The sequence below is a fragment of the Chelonoidis abingdonii genome, chromosome 1 (assembly GCF_003597395.2).
Source record: "Chelonoidis abingdonii isolate Lonesome George chromosome 1, CheloAbing_2.0, whole genome shotgun sequence".
In the NCBI taxonomy this organism is placed as follows: Eukaryota; Metazoa; Chordata; order Testudines; family Testudinidae; genus Chelonoidis; species Chelonoidis abingdonii.
Window position 1 is genome coordinate 169280701 of NC_133769.1, and position 21306 is coordinate 169302006.

The 21306-nt window shown below is 42.6% G+C and overlaps 1 protein-coding gene across 5 annotated transcripts in view; it reads left to right on the forward strand.

Moving 5' to 3' along the window:
* The first annotated feature begins 266 nt into the window (after nt 1-266).
* Nucleotides 267-21306, forward strand: part of ALCAM (activated leukocyte cell adhesion molecule) — a 182992-nt gene continuing 161952 nt past the window's right edge. For 3 of the 5 annotated variants that reach the window (XM_075072571.1, XM_032765817.2, XM_075072566.1), the window contains exon 1: nt 358-505. In XM_075072571.1, coding sequence (XP_074928672.1) covers nt 445-505 — 61 coding nt within the window. In that variant the 5' untranslated portion in view covers nt 358-444. Of the gene's footprint in view, nt 506-21306 lie in introns of all 5 variants that reach the window. The other 2 variants (XM_032765819.2, XM_075072576.1) reach the window with 2 other exon arrangements.

The following is a 21306-nucleotide window of genomic DNA, read 5'->3' on the forward strand; positions in this document are numbered from 1 at the left end:
GCCTATTTTGGATCTGTATTCTAATACACGCCTCCCACCCCTGCTCAGGTTCTACGGGATTCCCCCCTGGGCTCAGGTTCTAAAGCCCCGGCAAAACGAGCCCCTGCCACGCGCAGAACTACACAGTTTCCCGTCCCCGTGACACGCACCGCTCCCGTGCTCTAAGTAAACGCCGCAGCGTGCGAGGCGCCGGGGTGAGCAAAGCGGTGGGGGCGTGTCTTTCCCGGCCCCACCCCCTCCCCTCCCCTCCCCTCGCTGTCAGTCCTGGAGCGCCGCTAGGCTGCCAGAGGGAAGCAGTCACCTGCTCCTGTGCTGAGCTCCTCGCGGAAGCCGCTGCCGCCCGTCTGCCTGGAAAGTTACCGAGTCGCCCGCGCGGGGAAGCCAGGAGCCGAGAGGGGAACCCGCCGCCGTCCCGGGAGGAGCAGAGCCCCGCCGCCAGGCGGGATGATGGAGACCCCGCTGCCCTGCCTGCTGCTGCTGCTCGCTGCTGTCTGCCTGCCGTCAGGTGAGCGCGGCGCGCAGGGGAGGGAGGCTGCGCCGGGGCCGGGGCCGGGGCCGGGGCCGGTCGGCAGGCGGCTGTCACCTGCCTCTCCCCGTGTGCTGGCCTCAGCGTGCGGAACTTTGCGGAGCAGCGGGGTGTGTGTGAGCCGCCTCCAACCAGCCGCCCCCTGCCTCCGCGGGGGGCCCTGTCCCGCTACTTCTTCTCCTGGCACCCCCCCTTCGGGGAGGGTGTGGGGTGCTTCCTTCTTATGGCGTAGGGAAGGGGGGTGGATGGGTGAAGATGTTGGTGTGTCCCCCCCCACCTTGCCTTGGGGAGCGATCGCTGGCGTTTTCCAGTGTCTGTTGGGGAAGGGTGGGTGTTGTCCCCTCTTTACGAAATGCCTGTAAAGGACTGTTTCTTCTCTCCCCCCCCCCCCCCCGCAAACGTGTCACCGAAACCTCCCTCGCCGGCCCTGGCTCTTGTCACGTCGGGTCTCTTTGGCTGCGAGCATTAAAGCTGCCCCTTCGCGGTGCCAGTTGCATTTGTGTGCCCGAGGAAGGAAAGAGATTACAAAGATCGGGTCCCACTTCCCCCAGCTTCTCTAATGTTGGGAGTATTGTCTGGTTGGTTGTACTGTGCAAACCAACACAGCCTGCTCCTTTCTGGCTGTGCCACTCACCGCTTCCCTCTATCAGATTTAGCCGGATTAAAAGACTCCTGCGGGAGAAGGGATGCAGTTATTGGGGTGCGCTTCCAGCTCCCTTGCAAAGTTGCTTTTCTGATTACGCTGGAGCAAGCGGGAGGAGGTGACCTCACCTGCAGTAATAAGGGAGGCTAAATAGATGAGATTAAACTGTGACGAGCCGGTTTTTTGGGGGGAGGAGGTTGGTGCCGTTCCCTCCAGACCGGTACGTCTTCCTAATAGTGAGAAATGCAATCGGATGAGGAAGAATGCAAAACAAAAGCCACGGGGCTTTGCATGTAGCTAGTTACGCTTTCCGTTTTCATCTCACGTCTGTCTGATCGACAGCCTTAAACTTTCCAACAGCGGTAGCTCGCCCCTTAAAAACAGCGTGTCACTGGGTCTGTTTCCTCTTTTTGTACACAAACGGCTGGATTGCTGCGGTCTCTCTCGGCTTTTCCCCCGCGCTAGTACCGGAGTCAGACTTCCTCTTCGAGAGCGGTTCCGCTGTTGAAATTCACTTCAACTTTCCGTCTTGTTTTTGATGCGGACTAATAAATGCATCCCCCAGAATATGCAGACTATATGCCGTAGCAGAATATGCAACTCTGAACGAATGCCAGTGATTAGTAATATCAACGTCATCAACAAATATACCTCCCGCGAATAACCCGCTGTTGCCTTTGAATGGCTTCTCTTTAAATGTTGCCGGCTTGAAATGAGGAAACAAGGGACGCGGTTATACGACGTGGGGATACGTTGTATGCGGTCTGTTCTCTGCATCTCTTTTTCAAAAGCGTGATCGAAACCCAGGGGAGTAGTCCGGTGTCAGAGTCCTGATCTAAACTTCCATCGCAGCTAACTCCTTTGATCGGACCCGGCTGTGTGAATGAGGTTGAAGGATTGCCACACTAGTCAGTGCAAAATCCGGGTATTCCGCCTGGGTAGTTTTTAACAGGTGTTTGTTTAGATTGAGATGACAAATCAGTTTCATGTGAGCTTTTTTTAGGCATTAGAGAAGTAGGAATACTTGGGAAACATTGGGAAACATTAACATTCTCTTTAACTATCTTGGCTGGAGGGTGTTTATACTCTTTTTGTCAATATTAAACGTGAAAACTGAAGTTCAAGGAAAAGCTGTCAAGTGTGAGTTCTGCATTCAAGGTAGAGTGTGTCTCATTATTCTTGTAGAAAGAGCGTCAGCCTGTGGTGACATTTTGTATTGCTTTAAGAAACAGCTTTTCCTTTGTGTGCTTGCACATACAGCAGTCAAGAGGCTCAGGAAGCTTTTGTGGAGTCACTGTGTTTTCAGCACTAGGCTCTACACTTCGGTTTGCTTTTCAGTTACCTATTTATGCCTAATACTTCATACAAGAAATGGAAGACAAGGATAATACACTTCAGTAGAGTATTATTTCTCTGGCATAATTTTCATATTTGTCTACTGTGAATTTCCCAAGATGAAACAAGTAGCTAAACAGAGGCAGTAATGTATAACCTCAGTAGAAGTTCTGTTTTTAAATGTGTAGCAAGGGATTCTTCAAAAACAAAACATTGACCTATATTTCAGTTTTCTGCCTTAGCAAATCATTAAACACAGTATTTAATGACTGCCAGTCTTAAGCTTCATACCATTGCTAGTTTATTGGGAAAACAATCCCTCTGTGACATAGAGGGACTTTCCAGGCGTAATTGAGAGTGATGCTCACCTTGTCTCTTGCGCTTTATTGGAGAGTAGGCTAAAACTCTCTGAAAGGGACAGAGGCAGGTGTTTGTCCCCAACATCGAGGTGCCTCTTATCATATTGGGAAAACTTCTAATTCTGAGGTTTTTTTTCTTTAAAAGAAAAAGTACATCATGCTATCAGAAAGAATTGTTTTAAATTGCCCTAATAATATTTTGTGCTATTCTTATTCCCTCTTCTGTTGTCTCATAGCATCAATTAACCTGCAGATACTGTACCTGCAGAACGATACTGATGCTGGTAATGCTGGAAGGAACATGACCAAGTGCTGTCTAAACAGGTTAAAGTTGTTATCCACTCCTCTAGTTTGCTGTGCTTTTCTGTCGCATTCCCCCAGCCCCCATCCCCTCCAGTTCACTTTAACTCAGTTTGAAACACAAGCAGATACATGTGGGTTTGTGGCTGGGGGGGGATAGGATCAAAATTGGTAGGAAAAAGCTTAGCTCCCCTTCTTTCAGGTTTGAAACACAGGGAGAAAAAAACCCTACTAAATCTACTTAATTTCTAGTTTATTTTTAAAACAATAACTTTGAACACTTTTTTAAAAAAAAGCTTTTATAGCTGTAAAATTGTTTTGCCAGTGTTGCTAGCATTTTGGATTTTCTCTTTATCCTCAACCACTTTGTATTGTTTTAGTATTGCCAACAATAAATTATCCTGCACAGTCTAGTTACTGTGTACTGCACCATCACTCTTGGAAGCTCCCAAATCAGGTTAGCACATGCATTACTGTAAATATGCAGATGTGTAAGATAGAACACCTTATCTGGTATATGTTTATGAATTTTATGAATGGTGGTGTTTATGAATTTTCCATGAATATTTAAACTTAATACTGATCCTTATCAGTACTTAAACTTCATTATTTATCGAATAAACTGTGTTATTGGACAGACTGCTTTCTTCTTATCAAACACTCATTTAAATTAATATTTCTGCTTGGTCCTGTCTAACTGATATATTTTAGAGTAAGTTTTCTAATAATGAAATGACATTTTTGTATGGTAACTTAAATGAAAATGCTGTTTTTTTTTTGGGGGGGTGGGGGTTTAAAGTGAAAGAGGTCCCACAATAATTTTGGGTTCACTTCAGTCTTCACAGTCCTTTCTTTTTTTCTGGCAGATGAAAATGTGGTTTGTTTGTTTGAGGCTGGATTCTGTAGAAATTATGGTCTATTAACAAAATGTTTGATATTATTACACTGAGTTCCTGCTCATATGATTATTCCAAAATTCATTTCTGATCTTATTCTGCCACAGTGTCTTTCCCCTTTCTTTTACTGGTCATATGAACTTCAGATTTTAGGACTGAAGTCTCAAACTCCTAGTGGCGCAGAGATTCAGTTTTACGCACGGGGGTGGTGGTGGGGGGGAGGTGTGTTTTTTTTCCTGAATACATGCATATCTAATTAGCTCATTAAAAATTAGCAGTCACTCATTACATTTGGAAACTGCTTTCCTGATTTAAAAACTCATAATTATTTTTATGCTTTGGAATGACAAGAAGAGCAAGCTAGAAAATGTCATGATGAAAAGTTTGGGAGACCCTTTTTAGAAGAGTTTGGCAGTAACTTTGGGGATTCTCTTTTTGAGGGTTTTTGTTTGACAAGATGGGAGATGACAATGGAACTCACTCATGTAATCATAGCAAATCTATGAACTTTGTGATTGAGGAGAAAACAAAGAACCTCTTTCCAGTGTATGCGACATTCCAAACCCAACTTTTGTTTTTGTTCTGTTGGAGGAAAAACTACATTATGTCCATATTAATAGCAAATATTTTCTTGACACATCTGAGCTACTTCCAGGGTACATCATTTCCCCCACCCCCCAAAGAATAGCAGCTTTTATTTTTTAACACCTCCATATTCCTTTTGCCTGCAAGTCTTCCTCACATTTAAACTTGGTCCACAGTAATACCAGGATAAACAACATAAGCTGTCTGTGGTTTGCATTGAGAGTATTGATAGGCTTATCTCATCCTAAAATTTGGGAGAAACCTCTATACACTTGAACATGATGGTATATATGAAAGGAAAAACAATGAAATATTTAGTGCTTTACATAGGCGACAGTGTTTCAAGAGTAATTTATATCCTTTCCATTTTATCATGAAGATGAAACACTTTAAAAAACAATGTCTTAATATGGATTGAACTGTTTTTGAAGCTCACCTGTGTTAGATGCTGCAAGAAGTGACCATGTTGCCAGATCTGGTTACAAAAGAGAACAGAAGTACCCAAAATGGTTAAAATAAAGCTTGTTCTTGCGGTGTAGATAGCACTGAAAAATGTTAATTTTTCTCACCAATCATACTAGCACACAATCCAGGCACACAGTTAAATGGCACTTCAGTCCCATCAACATTACCAAACTGAATAGTATTAATTGTGTCAGGAGCTAAAATGTTGTGACTGGATTCCTTTACATATATAGCCTTTTTTGTGTATGTGGGATCTTGCATCTTTTATAGTTTTATAAATCCTATTGCAGCCATTTTATTATATGGTTAGTTCCTGTCTTTAATAGGATTTGGAAGGTACCAACATTGTTTCTAGAAACATATTGTTTTGAAATTGTGTTCAGCCTTGCTCAAGAATCTTCATCAGGGTTAAAACAGGATATTATTGTGGTGATAGGACTATTTTTAACAAGTTGTAGTGTATATGTAAACCATGAGCCCAATCCTGTGAGAAAACTGAGCATCAGGAGTAAGTTGCTGAGTGTCCTCACCTCTCTTTGACTCAAACAAAAAAAATGCTTGTATGTAACCATAATCAAGTGAAAGCTTTTTCAAAAATAGCAAGTACTGTAGATTGTGATTTGAACTAGAGATTTGACTAAGGCCTGATTTCACCCTACTCTTCTCTGCCCCGCCCCCCTCCAAGGAGCTGAGCGAGCACCTGTGCCTCCTATTGACTTCAGGTGAATTACTGGGCACTTAAAGCCTGATTTTCAGAGGCACTAATCTTTTAAATATTCTAATTTGTCATACTGCTTGTATTTACAAAATATGTATTGTAATGGTAAGATCTTTCTGAAATGTATAATATAAACTTGCAAATGAGTTTAATGCTTCTCTGAGACAAGGAGTGGCTATCTTGGGTACATATTTATACTATTAGCGCACACTCATTTTTATCTGGTTGTTGAGATGTTAGTTTCACTGGGGGTAGCTTAATCCCCACTCAACTCTACCTTGGTTGGATGTTAATCTAGTACTCTGATGCGGCTCTTTGAGAAGCGTCTGTCTAGTTTGAGATTAAGTTGCTTTTCTTATCATATGTATAAGTCTCCAGAACAGCACATCAGTATCTATTTATTAAAACAAGCCCCACATCTGTTCAGCTGGTATTTCCTTCACAGATAAGAAACATGCCTCTTTTGTAAAGGAAGTGATAAATCGGTGAAGAGACTGGTGGAGCTGCAGGGTATGATTTGGAGGTTATCATAGTTTAGAACAGTTCTGTAATATTTGGTTTTAAAAGTATTTGAAATGTCTTCAATAGACTTAGCTAAAGCTGCTCTTATGCTAACAAGCAAAAACATGTATTTTGATTACTTCATTTCACTAAACAGTCAGTTATTTCTAAGGATTGCTGAAACTATCTATTCATGTTAACTTTTCAGTTGGTTCATACTAATACAGTAAATATTTTTGCACAAGTACAACCCTTACTAGCTACAAATGAGGTTTGTAAAATGCATTGTTTTCATTCAATTTGTTTTTCTAGCTAAATAAGGATGTTACTTAATTTTGGCCCTTACTATGAAAAGCACTTAAATGTGTGTTTAGGTCCCATTGACTTGAAACTTCCTAAATCTAGATTCTTTCCTGAATACAGAACCTTTCCTGAATCAAGTCTTTAAAGAATTATCACAGGGATTCTAGAATGCATCAGGGCTCTGAATACCTGCTTCTTCCATTTGTCTCAGCAGAAACTATGGGTGCTCATACCTCTAATAATCAGGCTCTGAAAATCTTTATTAGAAAGTTTCATAAAACGTATATACAGTGGTTCTGACAACAGCATGATTTTTAAACATGAGATTTTGCCAATTAATTCAATAGAGGGAGCTCCACTACCTCATTGTTAAAAGCAGCATTATTTGTGTGTTTGTACTTCCGCATCAGTTCTCTGGTTTCCATGGGAAAATTACATTAAGCATCCACTTTTTTTTTTTTTTTTTTTTTGAGTGAAAAGTTTTATGCGAGCATTTCATGCTTCAAGATACTGTTTTGGATGGCCAGCAGTATTGGTAGGCATCAACGATGTGCCTGGTGCTGTACAAGACACAAAGGAAGAAGATAATCTTCATGTCAAGGAGTTTACCAGTGCAGTCTAAACTGAGACACACACCCAGTACTCTGAGAGACGCAGAAAATGATTCTGTCTTAGAGTATGACTTTGTCGGGGTAGAGGTGTACTAGTAGGATCTGCCTGTTTAATTTGGAAATATGTATTCTAGAAAGTTGTATTAAATACATGAAACGGGTAATTACCATGAACATCCAAATATAAGGGCTAAAAAGAACTTCTGTGTAAGATTTTTATAGTGTCCATTACCATAGTATCTTTGGGCTAATTATAGAGAGTCGTTGGGGATCGCCCATCTTTAATAAAATTTTCTTTTAATTCAGGGTGTCTTATTAAATTGTGTACTTGGAGTAAATTCAGTAGCGAACTCAATGTTTCTTTGTGTTCTAAGAATAGCATGCTATCAGTAAATGCTGGCCAAGTGTCTTTTCCAGTTAGTCAATAATAATTTGCTGTTTTTTATTTTTCAGTTGAACAAAAATGTAAGTAACTGTATGTATTTTTAAAATATAACTTCCTGTAGCCTATAGATAACTGGAGTTAAATAATTTTTCATTTATATAACCATATCGTATTAAATACTTATTCCTTTCGGTGCTTGGAATGCTTTGGTAAGGATTAGATGATTTTAGTTTAATTTTAATATGCTTAAATAAGGATGAGAGAGTGTAAAGCACCAGTGCTTCCAAGTCTTTAGAATTATAAAGCTGGAAATATGTGGGTGTGGAGCCTTAAAATTCCATCTATCCCACAGGCAACAAGTGATTTATTATTTTCCAGGAACGCAGTGTTAGAATTCATCCTGCAGGGCAGGTGGAAGTCTATGTCTCCAGGACTGCATGAAGCTTGAGATTTTGAGAAATGAAAAAGGTTAGGTGGTGCAGTTCAGCCCAGTGAAAACTAATGGTTAAGTAACAATTTTTATATTAGAAAAAGCATTTGGGATTTTCTTTTGTTTGTTTAGAGAACATGTCTCATTCTGATATCTGAGGATCCAAAATCAAGATCAAAAGGTTGGACAGTTGGCTAGGAGCACAGGTGGGTGATGGGTTGCCCTCCCACCCGAGCATTTGGTTTTGGTTGATTGTGCAGGCAGGATTGTCTGTTTCTGTATGACTTTTTTTTTTTTTTTTTTACACTATTCCCATTGAAGAAAATGCCTTGCAGTGTCGGAAAACTTCTTGCAGACTTCCAAGGTAGCCAGAAACAGCACTTTTTTTTTTTTTTTATTCCCGTCTGGGCTCTATATCACTTATTCCAAATGAAGATAGAATTTTCTATTGGCAAATTCTAACTGATTTTGAGCCTAGAGATAATCTTAATGGACTTTACCTATGGGCGTCCAGTCTCTCTCATTTTATAATTGGAGAAAATGCACTGACTATGCCAGCTTTTTTTCGATTGAATCCATGAGGTGGATCCCACATGAGCAACTTAGTTTAAATCCTTGGATTCCTCAGTCTTGATACTGAATGCCAGCTTTTAAGTTGAGTCGCTGATGCATATATATGCTAAGAAAAGTGATAAGATTAAACAGCTTATCCACTGTTAAAGTTCAAATGAATCTGAATACAATATTATGCGACTTGATTCCCCATTACTAAACTGGAAACTTCATTCAGTCCCTGCTGACATTGTCCCACTTTGTTGGTGAAGACAAAAGAACAGGCAGGCTGGAAGAGAGAATGGAAAAACATTTGCCACTCCCAGGGGGTAGCTTGCAAATCGTACAAGCTGAAGAGTCTGTCAAATTTGTTTGCACTACTGAGGTTTTTTCCATTTGACAGGAATGTTCAGTTCTCAACCTATTGCATAATTGTTTTTAATCTTAGACTTTGTCTCAGGTGATACAGTGGCTATCATAATATTGACTCATGACAGTACCAGTTTGTACTATCTAGCCACATTCCAAACCATGGTTTTATGGCACAAATAATAGAAGAAATTTTCTGGAATATAAAGTTTATTCTGCAGGTACTGTTTTTACAGTTTAAATATACATTGTTATCTAAGCAAAGAATATGCATCAATTTATTATTTGAGCATTAAATTAGCAGAAATACATACTTCCATTGTGAATATGTAGGTTACCTAACACACTAATGTTACATAGGTTGCCTTTTTTTTCCCCCCCCTTCCCTTTCTTTCAAGTGGTTAAAGATTCAATAGGAATTACTTACAAGTTTTCATAATGGCCCCTGTTACAGAGGCCATTATTTTCTTTAGGATAACTGCCAGCTTATTTATCTTAACTTCACTCATTCTGGAAGCCTTGAATGACAGGAAATGACAGTCCTTGCTTTCCTATAGATATCTAGCCCCCAGTCAGACAGTGTACAGTACTCTGTACTGGCAGATTCCATGCCCATGTAGAGCTGGTTTGACTTAATTGGAGCTTCTGTGTATGCAGGATTGAAGTTTAGGTAACAAAGTAAAAATGTCAGTATTATATAGATGATTTTAGACATGAGATCCCTCTGTGTTCCCTTCAGAGCTGAGAAGCACTGAATACTATGATTTTTTAAAATTTTAGTCCACTTAAGGGAGGGAGAACAAACTTCAAAAACTCTTTTGAGAAGAGTAAAATAGTGAATCAATCACACATTTTTACACATCCTAAATAATATGTATCTGCTCTAAAAGAAAATGTTCTCCATATCATGATCGCCGCCCCCGCCCTCTCCAACAGTCCTGCGAGTCCTAGAGAGTCCCGTGCAGCCACAGAGGATTGTGGAAGGAAGTTTACCATCTGTAGTCTCCATGAAATGCTGCATTTTGGCCACTGCACCCTTTCCAGTGGGGAGAGTTCATGATTCTCTGGAGTTTTCTTGCTGTACAGTTCATGGGACTATTGGAGGGCTTTTCTGAGCAGCCCACATCCTTCTCTGGAAGTTTCCAAAGGTGATTTCTGAGCAATTGTTCTTCTGTCCGAAGGGTGTTGTCACATGGAGTACTGCAGGGGTTCTCTCGTCACCCTTCCTGTTGGTATACATGAGGTTGCTAGAGTTAGTAAGCATAGGGTGCAGCATAGTAGTATGCTGATGACACACAGCTCTGATTACATCAGACCCGGCTGTTGCAGTGGAAAGAATGACCCGCAGTGATTTTTTTTCATGAAATGGATGATCCGGCAGAGTCTTAATTCAGTCAGGACTGAAGTGTTGGTTGGTTGGTTTGTTGGAGGAAGTATCCAGGAGTGCTATCAAGGGTGATATCTGCACCCCAGGAGATGAAGAGCGTCCATCATTTGCAGCTCAGCTTCACAGTCTTGTTTTATAGATACTTTAAGTGTAACCAAGAAGGCATGTTTTTTCAATCTGTTTGGTTAGAAGTGATTCTTGCTACCATTATATATACATTTGGCTGTTGAGACTATACTTTTGTAATATGCTTTGTATGGGACTGCACATTAAGACCACATACAAAGTGAAGTTTGTGTAGAAAGTGGTCACCTGGTTATTGAGCAGTACATTACAAAAGAACAGATAACACCAATACTCCTGTTGCTATGTGGGCTGTTGATGGCTCTGAGTGAAATTTAAGGTGTTTATTTTATCGTGTAAAGTCCTAAATAGTTTGAGGCTGGTCACCTGAATGATTGCATCTCATCCTGTGAGAGACAGCCAGTTTGAACAGCAGAGATGCTCAAAATGGATGTTCTTTGAGTTAGATGCAAGGGGGTAGCATTTTCTCCATGAGGGTTCCTGTTCTCTAGAATTCTGTTCCCTCCTTGATCTGCCAGAATCTGCATTTGTTAACCTTTAGGACATACCACACAACCCAACTTTTCTTACAAGCATTGAGGGATGTCAGGGATTCATCAAATGAGGTCTGGCATGAGTAAATTGCCTTCTTATTTTGTGGTAGTATATTAATTGGAAAACTTTTAAATGGACACTAGAAGAATCAAGAAAACTGCATTGAAAACATCAGATTTTCTAATTATGTTAGATTTTTGGAGATGCTTAAAACTCTGGATAAACACCAGATAAATTAAAAAACAAAACAAAAAAAAACCCCATCCATAATACTTAACACACACACACACACTAATCCTCCTCCACCCTCAGTGAGGTAGGCATCATCTACTTTATAGAGGGGAACATTGTGAGGCACAGGGAGGTTAAACAATTTGTCCAAAGATGCACAGCACATCACTTGTAGAAATGGGACTAGGACCCATGTCTTCCAGTTCCCAATGAAACACTCTAACCCTTCAACAGTGTTGTCCCCGAATGAGTTCCCCAACTTCCTAACAACATGACAGATTCTGAGATGTCTGAGTTCATTTACTCGCCTCTGCTCAGGGAAGACTGACAACTGGATGATGTTTGAAGGGAGAAGGAAATTAAATGAGCAGAAATGCATAGACTGTGTCTTACTGTGAAGTAACAGTAGCATATTTGTAGCCCTGTTATTTGGGAGCCAGTCCCATTTCCTGTCAGTGGCTGTTCATAGATGATGATGATAAACTCTTGAGCATCAAGACTGATGCGGGGGGTGAGGGAGAGCTCATTTGGTTTTCCCTCTAGCAGATCAGAAACTCAAAACCATGAAGCGGGGTGAGGATGGAGATTCCCTCGAGCCATAAGCATCTCCTGAGTATATTTGAAAATCTACATTGCAAATGGCAGTACCTTGTAACTAAAAAAAATAATCAGGCTTCTCGTTTCATCAAACTTGTTTGAATACAGAATAGAACATTCCTGGTATAGAATGAGAGAGAGAGCATACAGAGAACTCTTCCAGGCCCCAGTGCCACTAAAAATGCTTGCAACCTTTCAAGCCATGCAAATGACAAAGGACTAAGTGCGCCGCTTCTGCAGCGGACATACCTGTCTCTGATGGTCCGACTCCAGTGGCAACTATCTATCTGAAAATGCAGATAATTTTAGTTGCATTGGGTCCTAATGAGTAGTCTGCTCTCTGATGCTGCCATTAGGGCTTGTCCATATTATTCCAGCAAGCTTGGTAACTAACTTCAAAACACAGTATTACCAACCACAAGTATTTAAAAATTAGTTGGGTCCCCCAAAATCATGAGACCTTAAAAAGAATTTCAGGTTCTTTTTATTTGATTTTTTTTTTTTTGAGTATTTAGAGTACACTTGGATCACATTTTCAGCCACAATCATAAGAAGGACAAAACATTTTTGTTTTTTAAATGAAAGCTGAAATTTTCACCTTATCACTTGACTTCAGGAGCTGGTGTGTTAAGAAAAATACACCAAATATTGCAAGAGTTGTAATAAAATTGCAGGAGTTGGCAACTGAGATCGTAAAATAGACTTTTTCCCCCCCCCCCAAGCTACCTATGTACTGTAGTTAACTTGTAAAATAAGTTAAACCTCATCTTCAACATTTTCTTTTATGGCAGGAGAATAGAAGATGAAATATTCCTGATTAACTAATGAATTTTAACAAATGTGCAATGCCATAGTCTATATCCGTTCTTTTGTAATCTTAAAATACAACAGAGGAAAATATAGGAGATTAAATGATTAAACAAAACCAAGGAACTTTGAAACTACAAAAAATCTATGTGTATACTCCAGTGTCATGAATGTCTTTCTGTTTTCTTTTGTGACAAGGCACATTTAAACAAAATAAGGAAAGGTGACTTTCTTTGAGTGTTTAAAAGTTGGATGTGGTTTCCTAGGTTTTTTTTTTTTCAATAGCATATCTTGTTGGGTGGCACTTCAGTGCATTATGTTCAAAGGCAAGTTCAAAATATGAATAATTTTTCCAGATACCCAGGTATAAGGCAAAACATTACATAGGAGGTTATCAACATGAGTTTCAGGGGTAAATTATGTCCCAAATTAAAAATACAGACTTTATGGGTTGGATATTTCAAAACTACTTAACATTGGCCTAATTCTGCTCTTGTTAAAGTCAGTGGAAAGCTAAGCCAATGCTGAGCTCTCTTGAAAATCCCAGTCTGAAGTTGGCACCACAAATGAAGGTGTGATTTCAGATTGGGGATACCTGCACTGCCTTTATTCCAACTAGCATGAATAACAATAACAATAATATTGTGGCATGGACCCAGGGCTGGTGCAAGGATGTTTCGCATCCTAGGCAAAACTTCCACCTTGTGCCCCCCCCAGGACCTGAGGTGCCCGCTCCCCTCCTCCCCCCAGCCCCAGCTCACCCCTGCTCTGCGCACGAGCACCCCGAGCACGCTGTGGCTGCTTCACTTCTCCCATCTCCTAGGCTTGTGGTGCCAATCAGCTTAGGTGCCGAAAGCCTGAGAGGCGGGAGAAGTGAAGCAGCTATGGCGTGTTCGGGGAGGAGGCGGGGCAGGGATGAGCTGGGGTTGGGAGTTCCCCTGCATGCCACCCCCCCTTACTTGCTGCAGGCGGCCCTCCCCATGCTCCCCTGCCCCAGCTCCCTCTGCCTAAATGCCGGCAACAATGCTGTCACTGCTGAAGAAAATAGTGCCCCCCAAATCCCAGCGCCTCGCCTAAACGGTTGCACCGGCCCTGCCTGCATTGCCCTCAGGCCCAGCTCAGTCCCTCTGCCAAAGAGCAGCACATGTGATGCAAGCAGAGGTGTTCCCATAGGAGGCATCACCACAGAGCTGTGGGCTCATCTGCACGGCCTGCCTCACCCTGGGTGGAAGGGCCTGCTCCTGTCCCCAGTGTGACTGGCTGATTCAGTCCAATAGTGCAGTTTGCTCACATCAGAGAAGTGTCATGAATGATCAACCTGAGTGTGGATTTTCTATAGCAGGTTGGGTTCCTGAGTCAGTGCAGGGACTGAGAGGGGAGGCTTTGCACCTCCCTGATGTGTGCTGGGGCAGGCAGGGGACAGAGAGGCCACAGTAGCAGGTCAGAGCAGCCTGCAGACAGCCCTAGCTTGCCCTCCCTACCTCCCACTGCCATAGTCCCTATAGGCATCACTGTACCAGGGGATCCCTAGGGTGCAGGCCTGTCTCTTTCTGCCTTGAAACATCCCCTGTGCCAGAAGAATCTATGGGGTTGGCACTGAGCCCCTGATGCAATTCACCCAGGCGAGCCATGCAGCCCCTTGGTGCCAGCCCAGCTTCACCCTACTCTGCGCACACAGCAGGTGCAAAGCGACTGCACAGGGGAGGAGAAGGAGCCTCCTTGGTTGAGTCCTCTTGAGCCTGCCTCTCTCTCTTTTCAAGAAAACCAGGAAATTCAAACACAAAAGACACTTTGTAAAAACAGTTCAGGTGGCTGAGACACAGCGACGCAAAACCCAAGTGCACAGTGCTAGGAAACACAGCACAAAACCATTCACCTACATCTCTCTTCTTCTTTCTCTCACTCACACGCTGCCCATTTCCCCAACCAACCAGTCCTACTCAGCTGTTGTCACCACAGTCAGACCCTTAACTCTACCCTCTGTGGAATGCCATGAAACAATGCTTGCATCTCCTGAACAAAAAGCTACATAAAGAAATATGCATAGCAGAGATCAGCACATGCACCCTGCTCAGGACACATGACCAAAGGAGCCCCAGTGACATCAGTCTAAAACTATTCATTACACCACAAAAAATTCTACATAACAGCTGGAGCTTACAAGTCCTCTCATATGCTACCTGTCACCATTTGCAAACAAAGTCACAATACACAAACACTGCAATCTATGCAATTATGACTTACCAAATTGCAGAAACCATCAAAAAGATTAAGATATAATATTGCTCCACATGAACAAATATGCTACCCCACAAAATCAAAATAACTTGGTTGGTAGCCTACAACTGTGAGATGAAGGTTCAATGTCTTAATATAACAATGCCAACTCCAAAATACTGCCACATTTACACCTACTTCCACATATACTCTTATCATTGTGCAGATTTCCCATCTTAAATTCATACTGAACACATTCAAAATAAATATTTATTTTAAAAAAATTCTTTAGGTAACACCTCTATTGGGGAAAATACTGGTAACATATTCTTGTTCACAGTATTAAGATTACAAACAAAAAGGACATATAGTTGTGATTCTTGACAAGTCCTAAATGGAAATAATCCAGATTCAAGCTAACCATGAGGAACAGATTAATCCCATAGGAACACTGGCATTAAACAGGCCCTGTCTACAGGTGTGTTTTGATTTTGTAAACTGTAGCCTGGGGCTTACAGATGGCAGAGTTAAGGATATCTGGGTGGCCTGTGAGTGTGGATAAGTAGAGCAGCTTTTCTCTGGGAATGGATGGTATCTGGGAACAGGGATGTGTGGGGCTGATGTACTGAGATACATGGTGTTACACTGTGTTGTATGTGTTCCAGTTTTGCATTGTTGTCCCTTAGCAACTTATTCTCCTTGATGTTACCTTAACATTGCACACACCCCCTTAGCAACTTGTTTTTTAACCACTGTAACCTGTGTCCCTGGGCACACCCCTGCGTGAGTCACCGCAGCAGGGACTGACCCTGAAATCTCTGCTTCCCCATGCATGAGCTGCTGCTCCCTGAGCTAAAAACCCCCACTGCTTGGCCAGGCTACAGCTCCTCAGCCTCCACCTCTGGCTCAGCCAGGCTGAGAGGAGACAGCCTTGAGGGTGGGGATGGGTCACAGATCTCTGAACTAAGATGGGAACCAGAGAGGTTCCCTACTGGTGCCAGGCCCACCCAGGGACCTGGGGCACTAGCACGGCCAGGCTGGGCACCTCGCTGGCTCCCTGGGCTGCTAGAGACTGAGAGCCAGGCCAGAAGGGGGGCAGCCGCAGGGGTAGGTCCCTGCCAGCCGCCAGGACCCAGAACAGCAGAGGGGAAGGGACTGCTCCTGGGCTCCCATCCAGCCGCCCCCGCACTGAGGCTCCCCGCACGCGGCCCCCTTACGTCCACTACTAGGGCGGCGAAGTGCTCCAGGGAGGAGGCAGGCAGGTCTCTGTAGAGCAGCTCCCTGGGGCCGGGTGGGGCGCTCAGCAGCCTGGGCCCCTTGCACAGGAAGAAAAGCATCTTGCTGGGGCTGGCGGGGAGCTCGGTGCTGAGCGCCAGCTGCCCTGCCAGGCTCAGCGTCACCAGCAACAGCGGCAGCTGCCCTGCAGCGCCCTCCATGAAGCCCCAAAGCAGGGGCTGCCGGCACAGCGCTCCCAACGCTCCGGCTTCAGCCGCAGGCTCCGCACCACGCGCTTCCCGAGCAGCCGGACGTGGGGATCCGAGGTGGGGGCGTCCCAGGAGCGGCGCCAGGGTTTTTGGTGCCCCTAGGTGGGGGTCCTTCTGCGCTCCCAGTCTTCGGAGCACTTCAACGGCGGCACCCAGAGTGAGTGAAGGACCCGCCGCAGAATTGCTGCCGAAGACCTGGAGAGCGGAAGGGCCCCCTGCCGCCGAATTGCTGCCCCCGAAATCCTGACGCCCTAGGTGACCACCTAAGTCGCCTAAATGGAAGCACCGGCCCTGCATGGACCAGCCAACCGAGTATGTACCCAGAGTTTGTACAGTCTTTGGAAGGCTTGTACAGGGGCAGCTAGCTCACACTGCCATGTCGTCACAATCACCATTTCCCATGCCAGCTAGATTAGAGAGTGTGTATTTGCCTACCTGTGCTGCAGTTACACCTTCCTTCATACCCTTGATGTCTCTTCTGGATGGTAATTGACTGAACTCCTTTTCGTACGAGTACTTGTGGCACCTTAGAGATTAACAAATTTATTTGAGCATAAGCTTTCGTGGGCTACAGCAAGCTTATGCTCAAATAAATTTGTTAGTCTCTAAGGTGCCACAAGTACTTCTGTTCTTTTTGCGGATGCAGACTAACACGGCTGCTACTCTGAAACCTTTTCGTACAGTTTATCAGAAGAACCACACGGCCAAGGTAGTTTCAGCATTTCTGTTGTTAAACCTCTGCTTGTCAACCATTTACAACCTGTTTGAAAAGAAAATACTGAAAGGTGCAAGCTAACACATTATGGGGCAAATTCTGTTCTTTTTTATCTGTTTGACCCTCCTTTGCCCACGGTCTCAACTCAGTGCTTGTTAAACCTCAAATGTGGCAGTTTGGGTTCCGTTTTCAAATGTTTCATGTGCTATTTTTTAAATTTCTGGTGTTTATATATAATTCAGAAGAGCTTCTATTTAAAAGAGAGGGAATATTCTGTTCTCAGAGCCACAGCTTGAATATCCTGTTCACTTTCACTTTGCGAACTATATTTTTTGGCATAGACTTAAAAGCTATTAGTGCATAATATATAGTATAAGGCACACTGTAGTACTGAAAAACAAACCTAATGCTGCCCAGCTCCGTATATATCCAAATACCGTTGTTAGGGATTGGTAGATGAAAACATTCAAAACATTTGGTTAAATGGATGTTTGGAAAATTGGAGGTGTTAAGGGGCCCTCTGGGTTCTATCAAGCCCAAAACCTACCGAAGTGGACAGTGGCTGGAATAAAAAAGGGTCAGTTTACCTAGTTTTAGAGAAGGTTGTCTTCAAAGGTAGCTAGCATCCACTTCACTGTGCCCTGGAAATTTGAAATTGCAGCTACTCTATTGACCCCTTTTTAGGACAGAAAGTTTAGATTATGCATTATCTTCTCCCAACTCCACACCGCATATCTGTGATAATTGTGTAATTTAAATGAGACAGATACTTAAAACCATTGCTGCTCACTCAGAATATGCATACTATTCAGCCTTTGGGAAACCTCTACATATTGAAATGTGCTGCTGCTATGTAGAGTCGTCCGACAGTGGAAAAGAGGCAAGATTAGGGAAGGAAGTGTAAATATTTCAAAGTACAATTTACAGTAGCATAACCACTCAGAATAATTCGTCAACACCACAAGGAACAAAAGTGGCTTTTGCCCCAGCATTCAGTGTATGTTTTGTTGTGAAACACCTAAGACTGGGGTTGAGAGATCCTGGTTTGTTACACTTGTGCATTTGAGGTAAAAATTTGGCCAAATCTCTCTTCTAGAGGTACGGCAAAACCCAAGAAATGAACACACCAGGAGAAATAACTCTTTTAAGACCCTGACATAGTTTATGGTGCCCATGCAGATAATTTTCTTTACATCAGCCTTGCAAAATTATCAAGAAAATTTACAAGCACAAGCAAAAAATCCACTAGTTCATCCTTTCCATAAATATGTGAATGCAGTGCTCAATTTACTTGTATTGCTGTAGTGCAGGGTGGGCAGACTTTTTGGACTGAGGGCCACATCTGGGAATAGAAATTGTATGGTGGGCCATGAATGCTCACAAATTGGGATTGGCGTGTGGGAGGGGGTAAACTGCATGAAGCGGCCCCTGACCCTGCTACCCAGCCAGAGTGCTGGAGCGGGGCAAGTCCCAGACCCTGCTCCCCAATGGGAGCTCGAGGGCTGGCTTAAAATGGCTGGTGGGCCGTAGTTTGCCCATCCCTGCTGTAGTATGTAGGATCCCTAGTCATGGACCAGGACAAACAGAACAAAGAGAGTCTTTACCTCACAATCTGAGTAAAAGACAAGAGACAACAAATGAATGCAGAGAGACAGGGAAGCTCAAAGAAACAAGGTGACAGTATTGGTGAGTCAGCATGATAGGTAGTGGTCTCAGCACACCCGCAGTCTAACCATTCTGCTCTCTCTCTCTCTCTCATTTTTTTTTTGTAGTCCAAAAAAAAAAAAAGGATGGCTCTGAAGAGGATAATTATTTGTTTCGACAAGTGGATGTTGAAAGTTAGCATCACGAGCTAATCAGAGGCAGGAATCAACATCTTCATAGCTATTGAGAGATGTTAAGCTGTGGAGGGCTTTGAAAGCAAAGACAAGCAGTTTGTTTGATGCAGTAGAGAAAGGGGAGCCAATGGATGGATACAAGAAGAGGGGTGATGTGGTCAAAGCGATGGAGTAGGAAAATGATCTTTGCAGCTGCATGAGATATGAGTGGGCTAGACTGTATTTGTCAAGCTAGGATGGAGGATGTTGACATAAAGAGTTTGAAGAGTTTTTTTAGCTGTGTGGATGCATAGGAAAAGCTCATCTTAAAGGTGTTATGCAGAAATGATTTGCAAGATTTAGACACTCCTGGATGTGAGGGTCTAGAGAGAGAGCTGAGTAGAAGATGACTCCCAGGTTACAGGCCTGAGTGACAAGACAGGATTGTGGTGTTGTCCACAGTGATCAAGAAAGGAGACGGGACTCTGGGGAAAGATTGAGCAATACTGAGCATGAAATGATGATATAGAGGGAGAAAAGAAGTGACCAAGGACATAGCTCTCTGGAATCTCTACAAAAGGGGGTTGGGGAGGATGAGGGACCCTTCAAAGGGTATGCTGATGGAGCAATGAGAGGCATTTGAGGAGAACCAGGAGAGAAGGGAGTATTGAAAGTCAGATATAAATAGTGCCCTCTACTTCACCTTCCCATGTAATCACATGCATTCTCTCTCTCACTTGATGATCAGGATACCAGTCTCACTATCTACCCAGGTGTCCCCATTCTTACCTCATCTCTCGAGTTACAGTGACTGTCTGATTTTTGTCACTGTTCTATGTACCTCCACACCACAGCATCATCTGTTTTTTACTCCTCTTCACCCCATCAAATGTGTCAGTTTTCTTGACTGCCACAGCAAGTCACCCACCTTCCTGAAGTGGTGCCTCAAGGTTGCACTGCTCCTGTGTTTCAACTATGTCTTTCATCATTCATCTTCAACTTGTGTAACCATTTATTCAGAATAATGCATCTGAAGGAACTTCTTACTTTCATGTTCTTGGGTCACCATTACAGATAACTTAAAAATTGCCTATATATTACTCTATGCATTTTCCTAGAGACCTATAATGGTTTCATTTACTTCATTTATGTAAGTGTGTATGGGGTGAAGTGGCAGTGGGAAAGGCAATACATTGAGCATAAGTGCTCATTTTAACATAAATATCTAATTAAATATTAATCCAAGTGTCAAATTTTCTCTGAAGCAACATATATCTTCATTTTTTTCTTAATTAACAACATGAGGTTCAAGCTTTTTAGTCTCTTAAGTAAATAAACCTATGATTGTATAGTACCTTTCAAATAGAATATTTGTAGGAGTAGTTTAATACAAACATTAATGTAAATTATATAATTGTCCCACTAATGCGAAGGTTATTGGCTTAACCAACCTTCCTCCTTTAACTGGCACCTTGTCAAATCATTGCAAAAATGAACATTACAATCCTCTTTGGCTATATTAGCTTGATTTGATACAATTACATTTTATTTTAAACTAAACTTTTGTATGAGAGAAATCATATGACATACTTAATTTTAGTGTTAATTTATAACTTGTAACAATTTTCGGCCTTGTTCCAGCAGGTACTTAGGCATGTGACTTCAACAGGACTACTCCAGGTGCTTATGTACATCGCTTAATTGGTGCCTTGATTTATAAATTTAATGTTCAATATTGGATCTTGCATTTGATCACCACCTAAAATGTATTTGTTTAGTGCATATCTCCTCTCCCGTTGATCGTGTTTGTTATATCAGTGACGGCTGCAATAGTCTTGTGTAGGAAATAAAAATAAATTCAGGTTGCTATTGGGACCATGGGTATGTTGTATAATGAGTTGTACTCTCCCTCTGCTCCCTTTGTAGGTGCCTTTAATGAGATGGCAGAGGACTGAAACTTGCTTTAAAGATTTTCAGGCATAGGATTCTCATCAATTTCCATTCTGACTCTGACATATTCTCAATGCATGTTGCAAGCAGGGGTTCATTTAATCAGTTGAGGTCTTCAGAGTATTTTTATATTACATTCACACTTGCACATGTAGCAATATAATATGGAAGATACAGAGACAATCGCGCTTTGAATCTGTCAGCCCGGATTTGGGAGTTTTATTAAGCTTTTGGCTATGAACGTAACTGAGAAAATGGGTCTATACAAACGTCTAAGGGTTTGTCTACATGGTTCTTTGGTCTTCACTAGAGGGGTGTAAATTCTAGTGTACTAACCGGCCAGGTGGACATACTGGACACACTGAAAGTTTCATAGTGTGTATTATTGTAGTACTGTTTGAAATGGAATTACATTCATGTTCACTGGTAAACTTCAGTGTGCTCCAGCAGGGCCCACATGGACCAGTTAGTGTGTGACCCACTAGTGTGCACTGGAATTTACATC